Source organism: Agelaius tricolor, unplaced genomic scaffold, assembly GCF_023055355.1.
Source record: "Agelaius tricolor isolate 1412-34295 unplaced genomic scaffold, bAgeTri1.0.p SCAF_89, whole genome shotgun sequence".
Classification (NCBI taxonomy): Eukaryota; Metazoa; Chordata; class Aves; order Passeriformes; family Icteridae; genus Agelaius; species Agelaius tricolor.
Genome location: NW_027269349.1, coordinates 529,055 through 552,347, shown reverse-complemented (window position 1 = coordinate 552,347; position 23,293 = coordinate 529,055). Strand labels below are relative to the sequence as shown.

The 23,293-nt window shown below is 44.4% G+C and overlaps 1 protein-coding gene across 7 annotated transcripts in view; it reads right to left on the bottom strand.

Annotated features, from left to right (window-relative positions):
- The window catches only part of ZNF532 (zinc finger protein 532), a 41,035-nt gene that overhangs the window by 13,894 nt on the left and 3,848 nt on the right, over positions 1-23,293 (bottom strand). The window contains exons 1-6 of one of the 7 annotated variants that reach the window (XM_071418711.1): positions 19,136-19,278; positions 17,887-18,028; positions 16,152-16,261; positions 8,102-10,461; positions 3,533-3,714; positions 472-648 (exon numbers count right to left, since the gene is read on the bottom strand). In XM_071418711.1, the coding sequence (XP_071274812.1) occupies positions 472-648; positions 3,533-3,714; positions 8,102-10,441 (2,699 nt within the window). In that variant the 5' untranslated portion in view covers positions 10,442-10,461; positions 16,152-16,261; positions 17,887-18,028; positions 19,136-19,278. Of the gene's footprint in view, positions 1-471; positions 649-3,532; positions 3,715-8,101; positions 10,462-16,151; positions 16,262-16,704; positions 16,987-17,066; positions 17,667-17,759; positions 18,029-18,506; positions 19,016-19,135; positions 19,279-23,293 lie in introns of those variants that run through there. The other 6 variants (XM_071418710.1, XM_071418712.1, XM_071418715.1 and 3 more) reach the window with 6 other exon arrangements.

Genomic DNA, 23,293 nt, shown 5'->3' with positions numbered 1-23,293 from the left:
AGAAAGAGATTACCTATTGGAAAAAAGCTTATATAAACAGATAAAATTGCCTTTTCTCAACTTCTCAACCACGTTATGAAAATCACCACATAAGCACCAATTAGTATTAGCATCTCTTTTAGGAATCACATTATTTTAATTCACAGTAAAAATGCAGATGAGCTAAGCAGATTAAAACATCAGAACGAGCAATGCTCTGGCCACCTGTCCAAATAATTTGTGTAATTACATTTTGCAATCACTCTCTTGTAGCATGCAGTGCTTGAAGAGCTGCTAGTGCATTCAGAGAAATGTCATCTTTGCCCAATGAACTCCCAGCTGAAAAGTCATGAAAGCACTATACAAATCCCACATTCCCAGCAGGCTGACAAACCGGTGGCTGTCAGAGGTGTCCTGCAAGCACAGGACACAATGCAATTTCACAGCTCATTCAAATGCAGGCAAGTGCAGTAGAAGATGAAGTTTGCTTACTTTGGTTCGCCTATCTTGATACCCGGGTGTTGTGTGTAGGCATGGGAGTGTGTGCTGGGAGCAGATTTAAATGCCATGGGACAGATAGGACATTTGTAAAAGACTTCACAGTGACAACCTTGAATGTGAGACTTGAGTGCCGCCACGTCAGAGTACACGACATTGCAGTGCACGCAGCTGCGGAGAGAGCGGAGGAGAGTCAGTGCAGCCTGCCCCCAGCAGGGCTGGACATCATCAACATGGATTCTCAAGCAAAGGCCAGAGAGAAACACACATGGAGAACAACTGGATAAAACTGCATTACTCTGTCAACTTCAACAACCCCGTAAGAATCAACATAACCAGCGATTTGTGGGTCACAAAGTAAGGGGAGAGTAATCACACACACTGTCATTTGAAAATCTAAGAGATATGAGGTCAGAACATGTTTTTATGTTATTACAATAAAACAGATAGAAGGGTGGACAGACAAGTACTCTATTGATTGCAGAAAAATGCTTAAATCCTGTGCAAATTTGGAAGGAGATTTTCCAGAATGCATTTTTATCACATGCAGGGCATTGTTTAAAGTACACCACAGCAATTTAGAAACTACCACCAAATGGAAAACCAGTAAGGAAAATATTTTCACCATTTGCCTTGTTTAGATTTAATGAAGATATACTGGTAATGATTTTCTGGACATGTAATCAAATCAGCACTTGGATTGAAATTCAGGAAAACGAAACCAAATCCCTACTATCAGATCAATACATCATATTGGAATTCAGAAAATATTTTTCAAAAACATACTTCTGCTGTGACGAAAATTTGTGACCTTTCTGCATCTATTCTAAAACGAAATTATTGAAAAATTGAATTAATATTAGAACATAAGAATTTTTATACACAATGATCTCCTTTAATGCCCTACATCTTCAGTAGCAAATGCTCCCAAATCAGTCCAAGAACATAGTGCAACCAGCAATTACCTATCAAATGAGACAATTTCTTATTGATCAGTATTTTGCAGTAAGACTTTTACAAACTCTTGAAACGTAGAAGGCCTCCACCCTTCCAGAATTTTAATTTTAGCATCTATCATGGCAGTATGATTGTTTTCATATAAATGTCAATTTAATTTTTCAATAGTTTTAGTGCCCTGATGATAGCAATAAAGCAGGAAATACAGTTCTACGTTGAATTCAAAGATCCCATTTTACTTTTAAAATTTATCACCCTTGAATTTTATGAAATGTCATCCATTCTTTTTCTGGGCATTTAATTTACACTCTTAATAATATTCATTGAGTTTATACCCATCTAGTCTCTGCTTACCAATGCCTTCTCTAAAGCAGATTGTTCTGGTCTTTTTTGGCTCTGTTAAGAGCTCTCCCAGAGAGCTGAGCACTTTTCCTAGCCGTGCACAGGGTGATGCTCAGTGACACACGTGCTCCTGAGGTGTCCCTCAGAGAGCAGGGTGGCATTGCCGCCGCCCCGTGCCATGGCCTGACTTTACTCTCTAGAGATGCCACATAACAGCTGATCCTCAGCATCCACCATTGTATATCACACAGTTCCTAAGGCCCAAGCCTTCCTCTGGGGACTGTTCTAACAGCTGCTTGCTTTCACCTTGGCTGGATGCAGTGAAACTTCAGGCTGAAGTTTTCAGCAGATTCAGTGCAGACAACTAGCCTAAATCACTGGAGTCAAAGGGAACTTCCTGGCAGAGGCCCTGTGGAGAAGCAGGACAGGCTGTGCTGCTCATGGGGAAAAGCACCACAGTTCTAAGGAGAGGCTGAGGAGGCTAAGGAGGGAGACAGTAACATTCCCAGAGACTGCTTTTGCTTGCCTGGATGACTTTGGTTTAGTCTCACCAGATCAAGATATTCTCAACTCAATGTGACATGAGATTTTTTGAGACATCTTGAAAAGTTTAGTTACTTAGATTCCCAGTGAAGGGGATTCTTTCTGCTGGTGTTACCGGGGCAGGCCAGGAGTCCCAGAGGTAATTCCATGTACAAACCCAAGAGACATACATGAGAGGGAAGAGCAGTGGAGTGCAGGAAGCAGATGGAGGAGAAATGCAGGACAAGAAAGACTACTGCTTGAGAGAAAAGGGTAAAAGAAAAGAACCCAAAGAAATGAGAAGAGCTTGGAGTTATGTCAGGCCATGAATTCAAGCTGAAAACAGAGGCTTGATGCAGTAAAAATGCTTTCATCCCTTAGGGGACAATTGCACGGCCATCCTGGAAAATGAACTGTGGCACCTTAAGGGTGGAAGGAGCTACCTGCTGGAAGATTTACAATGGCCTTTTTCCAGGCAGACAGGGTGAAGTGGACATGTTTTTGGAGTGCTAAGCAAAGCTCAAGGTACAGGTGGCTCTTCTGATCTCTTGCTGTGCTGCCTGCCATTCAAGTGCAAGGAAAATGCTAACAGAAAGCATCTTTTCAAGTCTTTTAAAACGAAACATTTCTATGAAATGTCTCTGCTCCCCATTTTCCCAGTGAGTTGCCGTTACAGGGAAATGTAAAAGTCAAAGGGAAACTGAAGAGTAACAAAGGAGAACCAAAAGATAAGGTTGTTTGAGAAAGGCAGTTTCCAAGTGATGTAAAGTGATAAAGTCAATGAATCTTGATTTGCCACAGAAAAGAGAACAACCAGACAGATGCAGCATGCCCATCAACATCTCAACCATACATTCTGGAAGTACTGACAATGACTCTTCTACCAGAAAGAACCATCTAAAATTCAATGGTTTGGAAAAACTCAAGAAGGTTTCTGAAAACCTGAAATTAAGATAATGCATCTGAATTCTCTAGACTTTATAAACTGTGAAGTTCTGAATCTGTGTTACACTAGCTAATATTCTGATTTAATCATATACAAAAGTGGATGCCCAAACCAAAGCAGAATCCTAATGCATTTATTCCAAAATTTCAGTACTAATAGTACTGTTGCCATGACAATCTTAAACCCATGAAGCTAGTATTGTCCAAACAGTGCTTATGAAAATGGAAAACCACTTTAAAAACCATAAATTATACATCAATTGACAGCAAAAGGAATCATTATACTGACCGAAACCCAACTCTTCGGGTATAATGCAGGCAGTTCTTAGTGACATGGGTCTGGAAGTGGACAGATCTGCAGATTGCTCCACATTCAGGACACGTGTATGGAGATTTATGCTGATGAATTCTCTGGTGTGATGCAAAACTGCACTGGTTAGGAAGCAGCATCTGGCAGATATTGCATGTCTTCTAAATGATAAACCAGAATAGATGAGACAAAAGGTTTGGTTCAGCTCTACATAACGTCTTGTGTCAAACACTGCAATACAGCAAATAAAGGTTAAATGTCATAACTGGGATGGGACCCAGTGCAGTAGCAAGTACAAACACAAGCCCTGTTCCCAGAGCTGGTAGGTGCTGTCTGGCATCCTGGGCTACAAAGCCCCTTCCTACACCACTGACCACAGGAGATACACGTGCTTTACAGAAATATTACTGGGGTGCCTTCCCAGATTACCTTAATAGTGCAAGGGGCCTACAAACAACTCCAGAATCAAATTACTGCTATTGTCTCTTATGGCCTGGGACTTGTGAACCTCACCAGTGACTTGCAAAGATTTAAAATCAAACCCAAGACTCCTTCATGACATCAGTATGTTTTTGAACATGTATTGCATGTTTTTAGGAATGTTCTAAGAATGTTCTGGCATATGTAGTGATGTGTACACTCTGCAAGAATATTGACCAAAAAAAAGATCTCCAGATCTGCATTATAAATTATTTACTAACATATACATGAAGAAATCCTGAAATAAATGCTCTGGGAGCACTGTGGCCTGGTGTGCTACAGTGTTCAGCATGGGTACATGCACTGCTCTCCTGCAAGGCTCTGCCTGAGTTCAGCTATCTACAGGGATTTCAAACTGGCACCTTCTTACAGCCTTTGGGACACAGCAAGGCTATACTGAGACACAAATACTCACTTTGAAATGCCAAATACTTGGCTTAATTGACCAAAGAGTGCCCAAAAGTGGGGGACTCACAGCCTCAGGCTGACTATAGAGTTGTTTTGGGGTGTTAACTTTGTCTTAAGTTCAGATAAAGGCAAAACCCTCCGACCAGCAATAAGTGCCACATTTACTGGGCTCAGTACCATTCCCCAAATCTCTCTTTGGCTATTCCTGTATTAACAAGCTGTAATACAATACTGGAGAATCTGCAGCATAATTTGATTACGTAAGAAAACAGCAGACCAGAACTTGTTATTCCAGTAATAGAAACATCTGGAGGTTTCACAGTCCTTCCAAAGCCTTTGGCTTGCAGGACTTCTGAAGGAAACCAGGATGTGATGCCACAGAAGAGCCACACAACATTCCAGCCCCAGCTCAGTGATCTTCCTGATTTTGCAGCAATCTGCCAGACTCATTTGCTGACCCAACATGCCAGTAATGCTCTTAGTTAAGGCCCCTGCTCTGCTATTTCAATGAGTACAGAAAATGTTTAATTGTAACTGATTACAGTAGAACAAGAAGCATCTACTGTGAAATTCTGACATTCAGCACGTTTGCTTACCATTTTATTTTGGGCTTAAGGTGGCATTAACTTCCAGTTCTCTCATTCCAACCCACACCAAAATAAAACACAGTTTGTGAAAATCATCACCTGCCTGCATTTAAAGTCAAAGTTTCAGAAAAAAAAAAGGGTTAGAAGGAAAAATGGTGGAGGTGGAAAATAAAGATAAACACATACGCTGAGTATGAAGGGAAATGAGCTATGCAGTTTCCATGGGAGCAATATACTCCTATCTATAACTAAGAGAAATACTAACATTCATTAGCCCAGATTTGCTACCTTTTCCCCCCAGCAAGTACATGAGGGTTTTATTTCAGCCAGAATCAGTGAGTCAGGGTTAATACTCCTTTAGCAGGAATATGCCTTTAGATTAATATTCCTTTAACAGGAATATTAATGGCAATAAAACATTACAGAAAGGTAACAACTTCATAGTGAATGTATTTTCATTGATAAGATTGTTCTACCATTGCTTATTTTAAACAAAACATTCTACCTTCGTAACAGGAGTATAAGAGCAGCTACTTACTCACTGGAAACACAAAACTATACATTTTCCATTTCAGGAGCAATTAGATGGGACCCTAGAAAGAACAGTAAGCTGCAAATAACCTTTTTTCCTATGACTTGTTTGCAAAATCTGTGTTCATTTTTATTCTTTCTTCCTTCCAAAGAAAAAATACCAATCTCATCTAACTTCCTTGTCTTCTTCCCTCCACAATAATGGCAGTTTTACAGCAAAAAGTGCCAAGCACTAAGAAGGAAAACAAGTCAGGGTATTTCTCATTCAAGCTTCTCAAGAGGTAACATCTAATGAAAAAGTAGCAACAAACACAGTAATAAATGCCTATACAGAGCCTTTCTCCGGGAAACCCTACCCCTACAGGATGCAACCAAACTCAACATAAAAAACAGCGTCTGCTTGACACATGAAAAGGACTACAAAAATCTGTAATTAGGATGTAAAAGGATACTTCAACAAAGAACCCTTAAAACTACATTTATTAAGTGTTCTTTTCCAACGGAAGAACATGAAAATAGCTTATTTTCCTCCAGTGCTTTGCACCATTTTTTTTAAACCTGCAGCTCAGCAGAGCAGGTTTCTATGAGGAGACACAAACACCCAGACAGGCAGCAGGCAATGCCAGCTGCTCCTGCAGCTCCAGGGGCTTCCCTCCTTGAACAGCAGTACCTGGGAACCCGTACTTCTCCCTCCACCTCCCTGCAGCTGCATTTTCACATCCTGTGAACATCACAATTGCTTTCCTTTAGTAAATTACCAGCATAAACAGTATCTAAAGGACATGTAGGGAGAGCAACTCAGCAGCAACAGGGCAAAAGCACCAGACAGAGGGAGAAAGGGAAGGGAAAAGGTTTCGTTTACTTGGCCATAAAGACCCTAAAAATCCTCACACCCTGAAAGTGAGAACATCACTTTATCTTTGTTCTCTTTCAATTTCTGTTTTAGCCTCATCCTCCCAACCAATTCTCTGTCCCTCATTCAACTGCTTTGTTTTGTCACCTTCTTTCCTGCTTGCTTTTCCAGTACCAAAACCACCAGGTTTTTGCAAGGTCTACTGGACCTTAGATGGAATGTTACCTAATGGGCTTATTATGGGGGAAAAAAAAAATCTATCTACAACCAATAAGCATCAGCAAATCAGGTAGCTAAACAGCCTAAGTATTAAGTAGCCCGAGCTGGTGCAGAATGTACTCTTAATGGTCAGCCATTAGATCCTGTTCAGAACTGCAGCAACATCTATGGATGGACATGTTCTGCTGAAGGAAACTCCCTGAGGTATGCACACTTGTAGTATCTTACAAACAGAAATTCACTTGCATGGCATTCCACCTGGAATCCAGGTAATTTCAGTCTAATTCTGCCAGCCAATGAAAGGGAGGAGCTAAGGCAGAGCCACATAATCAAGGCTATTTCCACGTGCAAATCTCTTTACATTACTACCTGTAGTGGTAGGTGCAGCGGAGCTGCTTCATGGTACAGAATAGGTCCTACATGCAGTGAATAGATCCTGACAGGAACCTGCCTGTGCTCCTAGGACTAGTGCATTTAGTCTAGTCTTTAGCCTGTCCACTTTGTGTGATTCCCAGAAAGACTCCTGGGGCATTCCTGTCTTGAGCATGCTTGCAGGTTTTCAGCTTCCCCCGCAGCAAGAAGCTGGAGCACCAAGCTCACCTGAATGCTTTGAAACACACCAGAATCCCTTTTAATTGGCACACCCCAACAGAGATCCAACCATGTCATTTAATTGACCACCTTCACTCTGCCAGGATTATAAAATACATCGCACACTGATTAATATTACGTTTTATTGAATGACGTATTTCTTTCAGGTCAGGCCACATACATTAGTAAATAATTTTCAAATGGTTTTTATGTTAAACTCATTAGCATTTGTAAGAGGAAAAGAAACGGAACCAACTAAACCAATGGTCACACAGAAAGGAAGACGTGCAAGTGAGAACAGCACTTTGCACTTTCTGAGGAAGAGCTGAGGCAAACAGCAGCGCTCCTGTCAGTAGTCAGTGTGCCATTTGTCACTGCCTGAGTCCCTCCCTGCACGTGAGGGGAATGCCTCTCTCACTTAGGGCACTTGGTGAAAACTCTAAAACCTGAAGACCAATCTAGAATGAATCACTTAAGGCTTTCATTCAAGTTGAATAGATGGGCTGTTAATGAGGGTGCCAATTAAGTGGATTCCACTGGCTAGTCAAATTCCAAAGCACAGAAAGAAGCATTAACATATGATTAGTAATACCCACGATTATTTTCTGCATTATCATGTTCAGCTGTAAGAAAACTAATGCTAAATTTTAGCAAAAATATAAGTGTCAATTTCAGACTTCAGGGCCTATAGAGATTCTAAGTCTTATTTAAAAAGTGTTGACATTCACTATGTAAGTGCTTGCAAGACTTTCTATGGTTTTCATTTATCATTTTAATCACAGAGGTTCAGATAATAACAGCTAAATGAAAGTAAAAACATATCCAAAGTCTCCTAGGCTTATAGATGAAACATTGGAATGTAAACATAGGATACTCTACTTGTCCACTTGTGTCTGCGGCCTGCTGGAAATGAGTTGCAAGAGATGTCTCATCTTGGAAAACTTCATTGCACTCCAAACACTTTAGACTATGTCTACAGAGTTTTGATGGATCTTCGTCTAGGGGCATAGCTGGAATGACAGGAGAGCTCGCAGGGGCCGAGATCACTGTCCCAGTTAAGCCAGTCTGGATCTTTGTTAGGGAGTGCGTGCCAGCTCCCCCTGCGCTCTGGAGCACGGCCGCAGCAGTATTGCTGGAAGGAGATGCTATCATTTGATCTGCTGGGACTGGTTTTAGGATCAGGTGGGAACACTGCATCACGACGCCTTTCTCCTTGTGCCCACGAGCATGGGACAGGAGACTACATTTATTGTAGAAAACTAAATTCTTTGTACAATGGTTACAAGTCACTTCAATTCGCACGCTTCTCCTGTCGTAATGCTGGGTCAGGCTCTTCTCGAGAGCAAATGAGTCGCCACACTCCAAGCACTTGTACCCTCGTGTCGGTAGCGTGATTCCGGCATTGGCGGGGGGGCTGAGGTTTGGGATGTAAACTGGTACGGGATTGACACTGCTCAGCACCTTATTGAATGCTTCCACTACAGAGCTCTGCAGAGATGACACCACCTGCACTCGAGACACTTTTTTCGAAGGCTGGGAGGCAGCTGCAGAAATTATTGCCTGCTTGATTTGCTGCTGGGGTTTTGTTAGCACTTGGCGCAGTTCAGAGGTGGTTTGAGCACCCTGAGGCAAAAGGTTAAGGTTGGCAAGATGGACTGTCTTTGGCACGAGTTTGGCACTGGCAAGGCTCGATGCTGGCACCACGACCGTCTGCTGCTGGATGGCGTTGGCAGCTTTGATAATGGCGCTGCTGGCGCTCTGCACAGATGCAGCAGAGATGACGGTGGCTTTCACTGTGGTGTTGTTAGCCAGCTTCAGATTGATCACTTGGGAACCTGCAGTTTTCACTGCTGAAACAGGCAGGAAGGCAGTAGCCACGGGTTTGATAGTGACCTGCTTGGGGGCAAGTTCTGCAGATCCAACTGCATTGGTGACAACTGAGGACTGCAGAGGAGCTCTGGGAGGAGAGGAGAGAACAGCAGCGGAAGTTGGTGAGGACAGGAGAGATGTCATGGAGGTTACCATGGAAGCACTCTGCTCTGGCTTTTTACCAGAGTCCAAATCAACTTCTGGCAACACTCTAGTAACAGTTCTCTTGATCTCCCCAGAAGAAGTCTTGATGGTTTTTATGCGAACCTTAGGAATTGCTGGTGTTGACCCTGCGGGAGAAGATGGAGACCCTCTGCTGCTGTTCTCACTGGAGACGCTTCTGGGACTATCGGGCGGTTTGACAAACGGCTTCTTAGCACCATCAATGAGACTCTGAGACTCAGGAGATTTTTCAATAGCCCGGGGACTTTCACTCATGTCTTTTGGTAATGGAGAAGACTCTCCTGAATTAGACTGTAAATCTTTACTGCTATCTGTAGCTGCCTTTTTAGCACTCAGTGCTGCGATTGCAGCAATGCAGGACGAAAGCTTTGCTGATGACTTTGCTTTGGACTGGGAAATGCTGGCAAGATTTGTGTCACATTTTTCAGTACTCAGTTTTCCATCAAGTACCCTGTTTTCAAGAAGCTTCTCAGAATTGTCTTTTATTAACTTGTCCTCTGTTTTTCGAGTTTTAAAAGGCTCATAGACACCTAAATTCATGGAGCTTGTCTCTGTCTCTCGTTTACCAGTTTTATTTTTATCTATACTACTTGAAACAGTGATTCCAGATTTAATTAAGTTCTCCCCTCCAAGTGCCTTTAGCTTGTCATATTCCTGCTGCGATAGAGATCCTGCCAAGACATTTGCTCTGAAATTTGCACGTATCTCCTCTTTATCTGGGGGGTCATCCACCTCAATTCTCTCATCATCATCAAATTCTTCTGCACTTGATATTGGGCTGAACTGGTTGAAAGCTGAATCCTTCAGTGTAGTCTCAGAAGCTGACCCATCATCTTTAAGTGATTTCCCTTCATCTTTACTGTAACTCTCAAGAGCTGCTGATGTTAGAAAGCCATTGTGCAAGCTATTGCCTGTGGAATGGTGGCCATCCTTATCCAGACCTTCGGAAGAATCAATAGTACGCACGTTTTTCACGATGACGCTCACCCCAACATCAGATGATGATGGGACATGGGAATCTTCATCTGTGTGAGCATTCTGTTTTATGTGGCTTTCGTGGTCATCATGTCCAGATTCAATAGCTGCTTTGGGATCTACCATGTCTGGTATGTCAAAGGCTGCAAGAAGGTCATCAAAATCTGGGGTCTTCATATCCCCCATGGCCATGTATTTGATTGTAAGCAAATCTGTAAAATAAGCAGAAAGTCATCACTTTAAGCTCTAGTAGCCCAGTCTTACATAAAACAAGTTCTTGTTCACATCTGCCATGCAAAGAAGTGCTATTTCACTTCTGAAATAATGTTTTCAGAGATTATACATTACAGAACAGTGACCAAGTGTACAGTTGAATTATTACACCAAGAACTATAGTAATTTATAAACTCCACAGATAGTAACCTGGCAGTTTTATTCTGGGCCCAAATTGCAGTGACTTGCTTCCTGTTCCCTCTCCTACACTCACTCCTGTCCTCACCCACCCAGACAGCAAAATACCTGGACATGCATAAAAATAACATGAGACATTTGTAATTCCTCTCTTTAACAGCTGCACTATTAATCTGAGGAGTCTTCCTGAAAATAATGAAGTATAAAGTAATAAACATCTGTAAGACTTAGGTATTCATCAACACTGGCTACCTGGAAGTCCTTGTGGACTATGAGAAGGCAATTGAGGAAAATTTTTAAAGGATACTGGAATAAACACACACATTTCATGAAACAGTTTCAAAAAAATATAGAAGAGTTGGGAAATTTGTTTACACAGTTCACTTAATGGTTTTGGGCGCTTTGTCTAACCTATGAAGTTCTTAATAAAAAAATAGATGCATGCATAGAATCAAAATCACAAAACAAGTTTCTCTGAGGATTAAATGGAAAAGACTGCAGATACCAAAGCATATCAAATCCATGTAAACTGACAGAAATCTTTGACACAGTTTCTCACAATCTGGGATACTAATTAGTTGCATTCTGGTTATACATCTGTCCATAGGTGTCTTTTTACAGTTGTTGCATACACTCAAAAAGAGCTAGATAGTCTCCCTAGTCTGAAACTTCTTCCAATTATATATCCTGGAGTTTAATTAACATTTACCCATAACAATGAATGAAGACCTGCTTAGACACTTAATTCCTCTTCCTCCAAGAATGTTTAAGATCACAACTGCCCAGCAGAGGAGACAGAGCTGTACTTTACTGAGAACTACTGCTGCCCTTATCAAAAACTTTTCAAGCAACCAAAGTTAAACAAAAAGGGAGACAAACATGGGCAGTTGTGATACACAAAGAAGAGAAGGTCTAACCTGGCCATTTTGTTAATCTCCTTCTCACTATTCTAGGGTACCCATTTAAGATTCAGTATATAAACTATGTTTCCACTACAACTGCCAGGACTCTGTAGCCATATTCCTCCCCCCCCCCTTTTTTTTTTTTACCTCCACAAACCTTTTAGTAACTCTTTCCTTAAGGATAAAACTCCGCTTTTTATCCAAGATCAAAATCAAGCGACACCTTTGCTGCCAGACGAGCTGTGAGTCTACTCCTTCTCTGGCCTAACATGATGCCTGTAAATACTTCTTACATTCTCAATTTTTGCTCTTTTATTTAATCCTTAACCTTTGAAGAACCAACCAACTCTTACTCCTTGACACTCACCTTTCTATTCATCCAGATCTTCCAAACAGCTAAACCACAAGTCTAACAACTTTATACAATTGCTTTAACTGGACCAGACCATCTTTTCTGCCTTACTGAATTCCTACCCTTTGCCTTCATATCCCATCTAAATATCTAATTCCTTGCTTTTGTTCAGACAATTACTCAACTTCAGTTCCCTCAGCAGCAAATCCACTTGTTATCAAAGGAAAACCACCAAATTTAATCTTCCTCTACCTACGCCACTCACATTCTTGGGACTACATTCCTTTACCTGCCCTAAACTCTTGTTTTTACTACTCTTTGTACTACATACATTTGAGAACTGTGCACACTGTAGGATGGAGACGTTTTCTTTTGCATGTTCTTCCAAAACCACCAGCATTCTTTCCAGTTTTGTGAAATGAGAACACTGAGAAACTTCTTTTCAGGGTCTGCCACATGGCAGCGTCTTGGTTCTGTTATAGCCACATACAGGAATTAGTCTGTTACTTCTACTGATTCCCAGGCAGACACACTATTCCAGAGCAAAATTCCAGTAATCTGGAATAATTACTCCACCTCCAAACAAGAGTAACGATGCCTAAGTAACATCAAGCTCATTCTGGAAGAAAATGCCTACACAGGGAGCAATACCAGCCTAACCAGCATAAAACCATACGTTTTGGGGTTTTGGTTTCTGTATTGTTGTGACAAGAAATTTCATCAGGTAGAGAAAACATAAGGGATTCAATCAGAATTACAGTAACATGTATCCTAACATTAGACAAATTTCATCTTAATACACAGATGATGAGCAGTTCATTGGTTATTAGTAATTATGACTGACTTACACTTCCAGTCATTTGCTCTGAAAGCCAAGCATTGTACAGACAGACAAAGCAATATGCTAATCTAACCACAAAACCTTCTTCAGGAAATGGGAACCACATCTCCAATCACAGCCTGGCCTGCTTTGACATACTCAGCAGGCAAGTGGGATGTGCAAGAGGCCACTTCAACCACAGTCAGGAATGGCTCTCATGCCTATATGGATAATGAACGGGTTCCTTTTCACTATCAAAGGCCCATGACCTGCTACTGGTGCAAAACCCAGACAAATACCCAGTTCCACAAATCACAGAAATTCCTTTTGTCATATGCAAAGTAATTCTTACCCTAGGAATTTTCGATTTCTTAGGATAATGGTCTTATTTAGCATCTATTTAGCATCCACAGCATCAGTAAGATCATGCCAGTCCTAATGTAAACATCTTTGTGAAGTATTGGGTGTTTTACAGTTAAAATTTATCCCAAGAACCTACTTTTTCTATATTATACACCATATCCACCTGCCTTCAAAAAAGGGGAAAATCCAATTTGCTTCCATGCTCAAGACTCAATGAGTAAAAGATTTAATCCACCATTCTAACAGCCAAAATGGTGTTACTTGTAGTTTATGACTCCTTAGGAGCCTGATCCTGTAGTCCAACACATCAATTTTTGAACTGGGTATTTCAGGTTCTCTTTGGGTATGAGAAAACAAGATGGGAAAGAGGAGGGGAATCTTCTGGAATCTAAACCACTGCTAGCATAATTTGAAGAGAACCACACACAGCTGGTTCAAAGTTCAGGACAATCAGCCTTTGGCTGGCAAAAAGAACAGGGATGTTTCAACACATGAGCAAGGAATCTCCTTATACACAACATGGGGCTGAACAGGCCATCCCCAGCTACAGCTGATCACATGAAAACCACGTGTATTTATCAAGAGATTCAGGCCAGGGTTTGGGTCTACCTACTTCCCAAATCCCTCCTAAAACACGGATGAATTCCTGAAAAGCAGGGAAATCTACATAACACTCTTTTTCTAGTCTACTTAGAAATTAATTAAAATCATGGCTTAATTTTGTACTTCTATATGAAAAATAGGCTGGAGCAGTACCACGTGAATAATTCAGATGCACAACAACAATGAAGAGAATGTTGAGATTCTCAAACGAGTGCAGACTGGAATTACATTCTAAATGGCACAAGCTTCCCACCTCTTTCCTTAAAGGTACTTTTTCTGAAGTGGATGACAATTGTGGCCAAAGCACAGCATGAGCAGTTGTAGCCTCTCAGGGAGCTCTCCCAGACAGGCAGGGCCCAGCAGGGCAACAAGCAGACCTGAGAACATTAGGGTCAACTTTGGGTTTTTCTGAACATATATTCCTGGTACTCTGCTGCATATTTGTATTTTAACACATAGGCATATGGCTAGAGAAACAACAGTTAGTCAATTCATTCCAAAGGGACTTGGAATGTGATAAATTCTTACCCTCATTCTGAAGATCAAATAATTGAGACCAATGCAAAATGAGATGCTGGGTGCTGATACAGAAGAGCAGCCCTCCAGCATTAGCATTTGCTGCTGGAAAGCTGGCCTGTGTGCACAATCCAAATCTCCTGATGAAGAGCCTTTACAGATATTACTAGACTGAAAAATGATAACTCACCAAGAATACTGCAGACTCCATCTATTCAGTTTTCTCATCTTACAGCCACCAAAAATCCCTGCAAATTCAAAATCTCCTTTGCTAAAAACAAAAATTCATAATATAGATAGCATTCAAATACCCAAACAAAACAGATTCAAGGAATTCTGTCACAATCCAAGAACTTAAAATTTTAAAGCTGCCTACTATTCTGGCAGAAGGAAAAAAAAATCATAAAAGACGCTCTAGTGAAATATATGAATTTTAGCTGACACTTGGAAAAGAACATGCATCCTCATCAGGAAGAGATCCTATTCCTAGCATGCAACAAGAACTCCTGTTTGCAGCATCATTCTGCCACAGACGTCTCGAGTCAAATATAGACCCTCTGCATCCTATGCTGAAGAACAGGGGCAGAAATCAGCACAGTGATCTATCAGGCACTTTGCTCTGCCACGAGCTATTCACTGCTCTATCAAACCTGAAAAACAGCTTGTCACAGCTGCAGTAAAGCTCACAAACCCAGAATTTCAGGCCAAATGGTAGTATGCTATTTTCACTTTTCCACGATTAATAGCTCAGTGCCTTACGTAATCTACTGCAGTCAGAAACAAAAAGGTTCCCTTGTATTGTCACCCTGCCTCAGCAGCCAGCACACAACTTACCCAGTATCCACAACCTCTCAAGGCTTTTAGGGCTGTCTGATCTGCTGAGCACAGAGGAAAGGACCCTCATTTCACACCACAACAGAGTATTTCCAATGTTCTGCCTCTATATTATCTTGATTGTAGGTTACCAAACCAGCTAACACAGCCAGGACTGGGAAGATTTTAAAAAAATCACACTGGTTAGGATTCTAGAGTTGCTGATTTCCTGTTATAGGAAGTAACAGTTCCAGCAAAAGAATCCTCCAGGCAAAATGTTTAGTGATCCACTGTGCAAGCTCTAACAGCCTTTGTTCTTCCCTTTGCTAGATTCATTACTGCTTCCTTCTCTCTGCCCCTCTCCCTCTCTCTGACTCCTTCAGATTTCACTGTAAGATAAAAACGTCAGCTCAAATCTAAGTACACATGTTGTATTTTCTAGTTCAGAAAGAAAAACTAAAAATTCTATCCATTATCCATTGCTTTAAGTTGAAAGCAGTCACCCCTCTGCAGTTGCTGCACTGCCTATCCAATTTCCTATGCACAATATTATAATTCACACCACTGGAGCTCCATCCAGCCCCCAAAATACATCTTTCCACTTGGCTGCTGCAAAATCCTCCCCAGGTTACAAAAGTTTAAGAAAAGCCATCCATACTATTTCTTTTTCACAAGTTTTTTCTCTGTAGGCGATATTAAGTACGTGTTTAATACTGAAGACCTTATTTAAAAACCAAGTATTGGGTCACTGAGATGTGGTCAAACAACAATGTGTAAATAATCAGACAGCAAATCCTGCATGTATGAGTCTCTTAATACAGCACAGAACAGCTCCCTGCCACAACTGCTCAGCAATTCATGATTGTCATTCAGAGGCCTATTAGTATCACTACACTGTGAAAAAAAAGTTTATCTGGATATATTTCAATGAAAATACTGTATTTAACCAAGATATCAGTAAGTCTTTACAAAAAATAGCTTTAATCCTTTTAAAACTGGAGAACCTTAATAGCATTTCTTCATTAACACTTAAACAATTGTTTCCTTCCTAATGTGCCAAGTGTGCAATCAGGATGTAACTCCAATCTATTGTTCTATTCAGCCCAAAACACCACGTCTCACCTTGTGAACCTTGACCTTTGAGGGATTTTTTTAGCCAGTGCTCAGTTACTGCCACAGCCGCATTACCTCTGCAAACACCAAAGGGTTAAAGGCAGCCCCAATCAATAGGCCTACAAGAAAAAAAAAAAAAAAGGAAAATGAGTATGCCTTACAGCATCTTTTCAATGCTTTTATGCACAATTCTACAACAATATTGTTTCCTTCTGGCCTTAGAGAAAGGCACAGAGCCCCCCCCCCCCCCCAATTAATGTTTCCTAAGGAAGCAAACCACAAGACAGCACCCTGTAAATAAAACAGCATGCAAAGCATCCTCAGTCACAAGCATATCTACAATTACAAATAATTCAATCCATTTTATTTAGTTTAGTTTTAAAATAGACTGTATAACCAGTGTCCCACCCTTGCAAAGCAAAAATATTTTAGTAAGGGTCATAAATCTCAGCTCTTGCCCATTCCTTAAGCATAAAAAGGCACAAAAAGCCAAAGTAATCTCAGTTACTGCAAATATGTACATTTACATACAGAACCCTTTATGACTACGTTAGCCACATACCAGTGCTGTGTGTCTAAAGTGTGCATTCACATACTGTTTTGGGATGGTATCTTTCTGCAAGCTCCTCTGCTTTTGGCTGCCATGAAGGGAGGAAGCTATCCCAGTGTAGTAGCTCAGTGACTGCATTGTGTTCAGGAGCTGATCTGCCTCAAACCAGTTCCAGCCGGTTCTGGTCACCCTACATAAAAAGCTATGGCAACCCTCGCTGAGTTGCCAACAAGACCCTGAAAATCGCAGGGGCTGGTTTTTGTGTGGCGTGGGGCCGGCACAGCCCTGTGCCCCGGCTCCCCTCCTGCCCGGCCCACGCGGCCCCTGCTCCCCAGAGCCCCCCACACGCTCCCTTGCTCGCCTCCCCCACTTACCTCCCACAACCTGGCTGAGAGCTGTGTGTGCGTGCCTGGCTGTAGCTAACAAAGAGACCGCAATAAAAATCCTCACAGGATCTCTCTTGCAGCACCAGGCAGGCTCGGCCACAGCCCTGGGAGACAGGCTGCTAACCCGGGCTGCTGCCCCTCTGCTCCCCCAGATGAGGGGTGGCTGCTCGCACGCGTCACATCTGCCCCCTCATGCCCACGGCCATGGGGTGCCCCATCAAGGGCTTCTCCCATCTGCCCTCCCCACTCCTCGTTCCATCTGGGGCCGCCCAAGTGGCATTTTCTGTGCTCTGAGCAGCATTACTATAGAGTACCCACAAATGCGCCTCCCTCCCCTCAAGAAAGCCATTTCCGCAGTAGCAAGATGCCTACAAAATAGTTCCTTTGCCCCCTCCTCACAGCACCGACTTGGCTGCTACACTGATTTTTTTTTTTTTTTCTTTCTTTTGCTATTCGACTATGCTGGAGGCCTTGAGAAGCGGCGAGCTGCAGCCCCACGGCTGGGCAGCCCCCCCGGCTTGCACCCGCCGGCTGGGGAGGCCCGGTCAGGCTCTGCGCAGCTCCCACCCCGCAGAGACCGTGCGGACCGACCGCCTGCCCGGCCCTGCGCTTCGCAGGCGATGCCTGCCCAGGGTCTCAGCCCCTTGCGGTGCCCACGCCGCTCCGGGGGTCCGCACCCACCTGTGCCCGTGGCCGCTCTGCTCCTGCCCGCTCCCCTTCACCTCGGCCACGCAAGGGCCTTCCTCCTGCATGGCTGACAGGCACCCAGACCGAGACAGCAGCCACCCCGCTCCTCTTGGCTACTCACCCTTGCTCTGGGAACACCAGTAACCACCTCCGCCTACGCGCTGAAACCCCCTCCTCTCGGAGGCTGCGGGAGATGCTGCTGTGCAGGGCTCCCTCCGGCTGGGTGGGCGACCCCGACAAAGCCCCTCTGCCCCTGGCTGCACCTGCAATTGAACAGAGGTCTCGGGCACAACCCTGCACCCCTCCCTGCGGAGACACCTTCTTCGCATCCCTCATCCCCACCCCGTTCTGGGGAGAACCACCATGTTCTTCCGCTGCCTCGGCCCGTCTTCCCTGCACAGGCTGCTGCGGCCGCAACCGCGGCCGGCCCTCCCTCGGCCCCTCGGTCCGGGGGGCCGCTCCCTCCTCCGGGCTGCCGCGGCCCCGGGCACCTCCCCGCGGGTCTGCGCGCTCCCGGCCCGAATTGGCCCTGTCCGAGCGGGCCTTGCGAACCCTGGGGACGGCCGGGGAGGAGAGGCCGTGGCCCCTTCGGCGGCGGGGAGAACGATCCGCCCCCGCCCGGCCGGCCCGGAGCCGCCGGTCCGGGCAGTCCCTGCACGGGTGCCCGCGGGCCTCCGGCCGCCGCCGGACCGGGAGGAAGCGACCCCATAGCATGCAACCTCCGGTCCCCATGCGACACACCTGCTGCGGCCGGAGCCGGCGGGCTCGGGCAGGGCTACGGCCCGCGGTGCGGCCCGGCCCCGCGTCGGAGGAACATAATGGCAGGAGGCTGCGGGGCTGGGCGGTGGGGGTGGGGGTGCTCGGCGGCACAGATGGGGAGACGCTCCCGTGTGATTCCGTGTGGAACGGCTCCCTGGAGAGTGCCGGGGGCGGGGAGGCTGCGGGGCCGCCGAGCGCCGCGGGGCCGGGGCCGGGTCGCGGCCTCCCGCAGCCCGCACAGCTCGGGGGGGGTTTCCGAGCGCTGCCGGCGGGCAGAGCCGCGCCGGCCGCCGGGGCCGATCTCCTCCGCGCCGCAGCCGGCGCCGCCCGGGTGCCGTGGGAGACGCTCCCCGGGGCCCGCCGGGCTCTCCCCGTGCCCGAGCGCCTCAGGCCTCGAAGGGCAGCCGGGGGAAGAGCCCGCGGCCGCCGCTCCGGTTGCAGGCCAACAAAGGACGGGAGGAGCCACACGCTGCCAGCTCTGGCGGTTCAGCCCCTCCGCCGGCGCTGCGGCCGCTGTGCCCGGGCCCGGCCGAGGTCACCCCCCCAGGTCCCGGGGCGCGGCCGGGAACCGTGTCCCGGAGCGATGCTGCCTTTCCTTCCACACCCCTTACCCGGGCACTCTGGGGCCCGCCTGCGCAGCGCCTGCGGCCCGTGCGCTGCCTCTGACCGGCCGCCTTTGTTGGCTGCGCAGCATCCCGGCGGCATCGCCATTGCTAGGAACGGCAGGACGAGATCCCGCCCTCTCCGGTACCACCGTGCAGCACCATTTTCAGAATGTAAAGTTTTGCACGCGAATCGCTTTATCGAAGCATACTAATGGCTTTAAATACATAACACCCGTCTCAAGTTTACGCTATGGGCATACAGTACACGAAATATTCTAGATAAAATAATGTGTAATAGTGCATTAACGTCTGGTGTCTTAGCGTCTCTTACGAGCCTGTTAGGAAGGCAGCAGAGTCCCATAGGCGTTCTGCACAAGCACAGCTCCTTCTGGGAAGCTGCCCCAGTAGCTGTGCCCGCAAGTATCGGTAGGGCAGGAAATTACCCATCGTGCCATACCCTGGCTGCTCCAATCCTGCCTCCACATAAAAATTCCAACTTATTCCAATTAACCAAAACAGCAGCAGAACACAGGTTCTACTGATTTGAATTTTAATATAATAAATCGATTTTAGGATTATATGAAAGTGGATTTGTGCACTAGTTTTAATGTTCAAGAAGGGTCATACAATTCAGCTTGCACAAGCCTTTGGCTCATCCTCCAAGTGACTTGTAGAATTAGGCCATGATAATTACAACACCCTATTTCTTCCCAATTCACCAGTAAACTGATTTGATTAAAGAAGTGAAAACTACACTCTCTTTACTTCCAGTGAATTTCTGTGGTCGGCTTGCATAATAGCATAAAAGAAGATGGCAGCTGCTATTACTACTCTGGTATTAATATCTGAAATGTTAATCAATTTCACAGTTCATACATGGCACAAAGGTCCTTGCGTGTGCTGCCTTTCACACTTATTTTCCTTCCAGCCAGGAAGGAAATCTACTTGTTTTCCTTCCAGCCAGGTGTCCTTGATAACTCCATAGGAGAAAAAGTCTGTCACCCTAAGTATTTGACTTAAAACACCTAAAATGAAGAGAATTTAAAGTATATCTTACAAGTCAGGCTGAAAACGCTTGTCCAGTGGTTTTTTAATTCAAGCGCACAAAAAAAGAGGTTCAGCACCATGAGTGTCCCTGCAGTCACTTCTGCATTGGGAGTTTTTGGCATGTTGATCTTATGTCTTGGCTCTGAAGTCTTAGACCAGAGGTCCTGTTCACTCTCCTGTAGACACTCTGCTACATAATCCTTAGAAACCGTGGTGGAGGAAATTCTCCTTGTTTAAGTTATCCTGTGTTATCCCTTGGCTTTGCAGCAGCCAGGTTCAAAGTGCCCAGCCCTGCTGTCCTGGCACGGATAATGTCCATCCCAACCAATGAAACCATCACCACTGGATCCTTGCAGCTGGACTCCAGCTCTGAGGTGGGATCTCCCAGAGTCCCATAACTTGTACTTCTTTCTCTGGGAACCTTGAGCCCCTCCTTTTCTTTTCCTGGAGAAATGCCTCCAGTGCGGCCTGCTGCTCCTTCTGAGCAGTCAGCAAGGAGTGCTGCCAACCCACAACACTCATCCTACAGTGAATGCTGAACTTGAGTGCAATAATAACTTCTTAATTATTTAACTTCTAAGGATTTTAAGGCTCTTGAAATTCAGAACTCTGAACAGTGGTGTATTCATTTCGTGCCTTCTGTACAGGGATCAATTTTAACTGCATCAAACACAGCTTCTGCACTTTAACGGTGTGCTGGGACTAGAGAGGATTTTGCAGGTGGATTGACACAATAAAAACTGAAGTTAATTTACATTTGATTTTTTTATGTCAGAATAAATACTGCCTGTTTTGTCCTTCCTACTTTTGGGGAACAATAGAGAACATTTCCTTTCTAGCTAGCAAAACATGCTTAACTTAAAGCAAGGAGGGTAAAATACAGATTCCATATTTCCAATCCTAAATTTGTTTTCAGAGTAATAGCTTTACAACTTCTGGCAAATGCTTAATAGCATTTGTTAATTCCATTGCTTTTTTCACCATATAATTTCTTGTAACTTCTGATCAACAAGAGCAGAGCAGAAGTTTATATTTCTTGTTTTAGAATACTTTTATTTTTCTTTTTATCACTTTCCTTTAACCACATATATTTAAACATTCAATATTTAAAGACCAGCTTACAATTAAATTTCCCCTTTTCAAATGTTCCTATCACTAATCTCTAGGTATTTTCTTGGGGAAAAAAAATCATTTTCCTTTCCTGGTCATTAAAATATATCTTCCATTACATTTTGGACTAAAACCCCCAGGACTGCTTTTTAAAATTACAAGTTTTTTTTTTTAAAAAAGGCCATCTCATAGGAGATAAGGACTTTGGTAGGGAGAAATGTACAAACACTGTCCAGAACTGAGAAACATCTCTGCAACAGGCAGTTTCCCCCAGATCTAGAGAATATGTTCATGGAAGATGGCAACTCATGCTATCCATCTGTAAGGAGAGAATCTTTCACTACAGCGTGAACATTTGCAATGCCCAAGGAGCATGAAGAGTGAGAAACCCTAATGACTCTCAAGATGTTAAATACTGTAAAGGCCCAAATACTGCAATGTCTTGAACAACAACAGACTCCCATTTTTAATCATCTGTAAAAGAGATGCTGATGTTTAGATATAATACAAAGCCAAGAGGATTTGTCAGGGCCTAATTCTACCTTTTTTCTGGCTGTTAACCAGAGCAAACAAAACATTATCCAAAGAAATCAGAGTTGGTTAGTGAGGATCATGGATCATTAAAACAGTTCTGCTTGTGAGGAGTTGCAGTCAATAGCTCAGTTTTTCCATCTGTATGAGGTATGACGTATGAGGTAACACTGTGCTGTGAGCTCCCAGCTCCTCTGAACAGGCAAGAGCAGAACAACACCCCTCAGACACTCACCTACATATGAACTATAGTATGAAGTGTATTCCCAGTGGGAAATAAAGGGCTTTGCTCCAAATCTGCACATAGATGAGCCTCAGTGTTGCACACGAGCAGGCCTGGTACACAGGCCATATGCCCACAGCACTTGCTGCCTCATCCCCAAGCTGCCAAGTGGTGACACTGGTGTTCAAGGCAGACAGCTGAAGGCACTGTCACAGGGTTACATCTGTTGGCAAAAGCATGCCTTCAGCCCAAGCATTTCTAGATATGAAAAATGAAATAGAAAAGCCTGTATAACTTGATGATTGTCAAAAGCTGGGAAGGCATTTCTTCTGCACAGGACTACCGTTTTTGGAGAAATTGACTACTCCCAGAGTAGCAGCAGCAGAAAATTGACTGCTCCCCAGAGGCAGGGCAGCCACAGCTCCACTGGGCAATCTGCCAGCGTCTCACTCCCCTGACAGGGAAGAATTTCCTCCTTATTTCCAATCTAGTCCTGCCCTCTTGTCAATTTAAAACTTAAAAAATTTAAATCCCTTGCCCTGTCACTACAGGCTCTGGTGAAAAACTATGTACCCTAATACTTTATGTCTGTATACTCCATGTATACAGCATGTAGCACCCTGAGGCTCCCTGAGCACTCAGTGCTGAGTGCATCACACCAGTGCTTTGGCCAGAGCAGCAGCTCAGGATGTGCAGGCAGGAGCTGCTGAGGGACAGCACACACCTGATCACAGTCATCTTTCCAGCAGTACAGAGCACAGCCTCAGGCCAGACCTCCCAAACTCAGTCCCCAACCTGCTTACACAACACAACACAACCACAGGCATATTGCAGAATGCAAGGCTGATGGATTTTTGGATTTTCCATGACACTGTTCTCTTTTCCACTTACGAACATGTTCCGAGTGCTGGGCCAGAACCCCTCAGTCAGTTCCTCATCAGGAATTAGCCACCTGCGTGATTAACATCAGTACCACAGAGCTCAGCAGCCTGGCACATTGAAGAATGCCTGTTTTGTTCCCATATGTGCCATATGTACAGGGCTTTTTCCTTCTTCCTTCTTATATTTATTCAAGTATACGAGGATTATTTCTGAATTATTCATCATACAATATCTGACTAGACTGTGGCGGTGCCGGTTCCCACTGCTTAATGAATGAGCCATTAGGCTTTTGCAGATGGTGCCATCAACAGCTCCTGTGCTGTGTGTTCCGTGCATTTACCCAGCAAACGGAGAGCGCTGAACCTGAACAC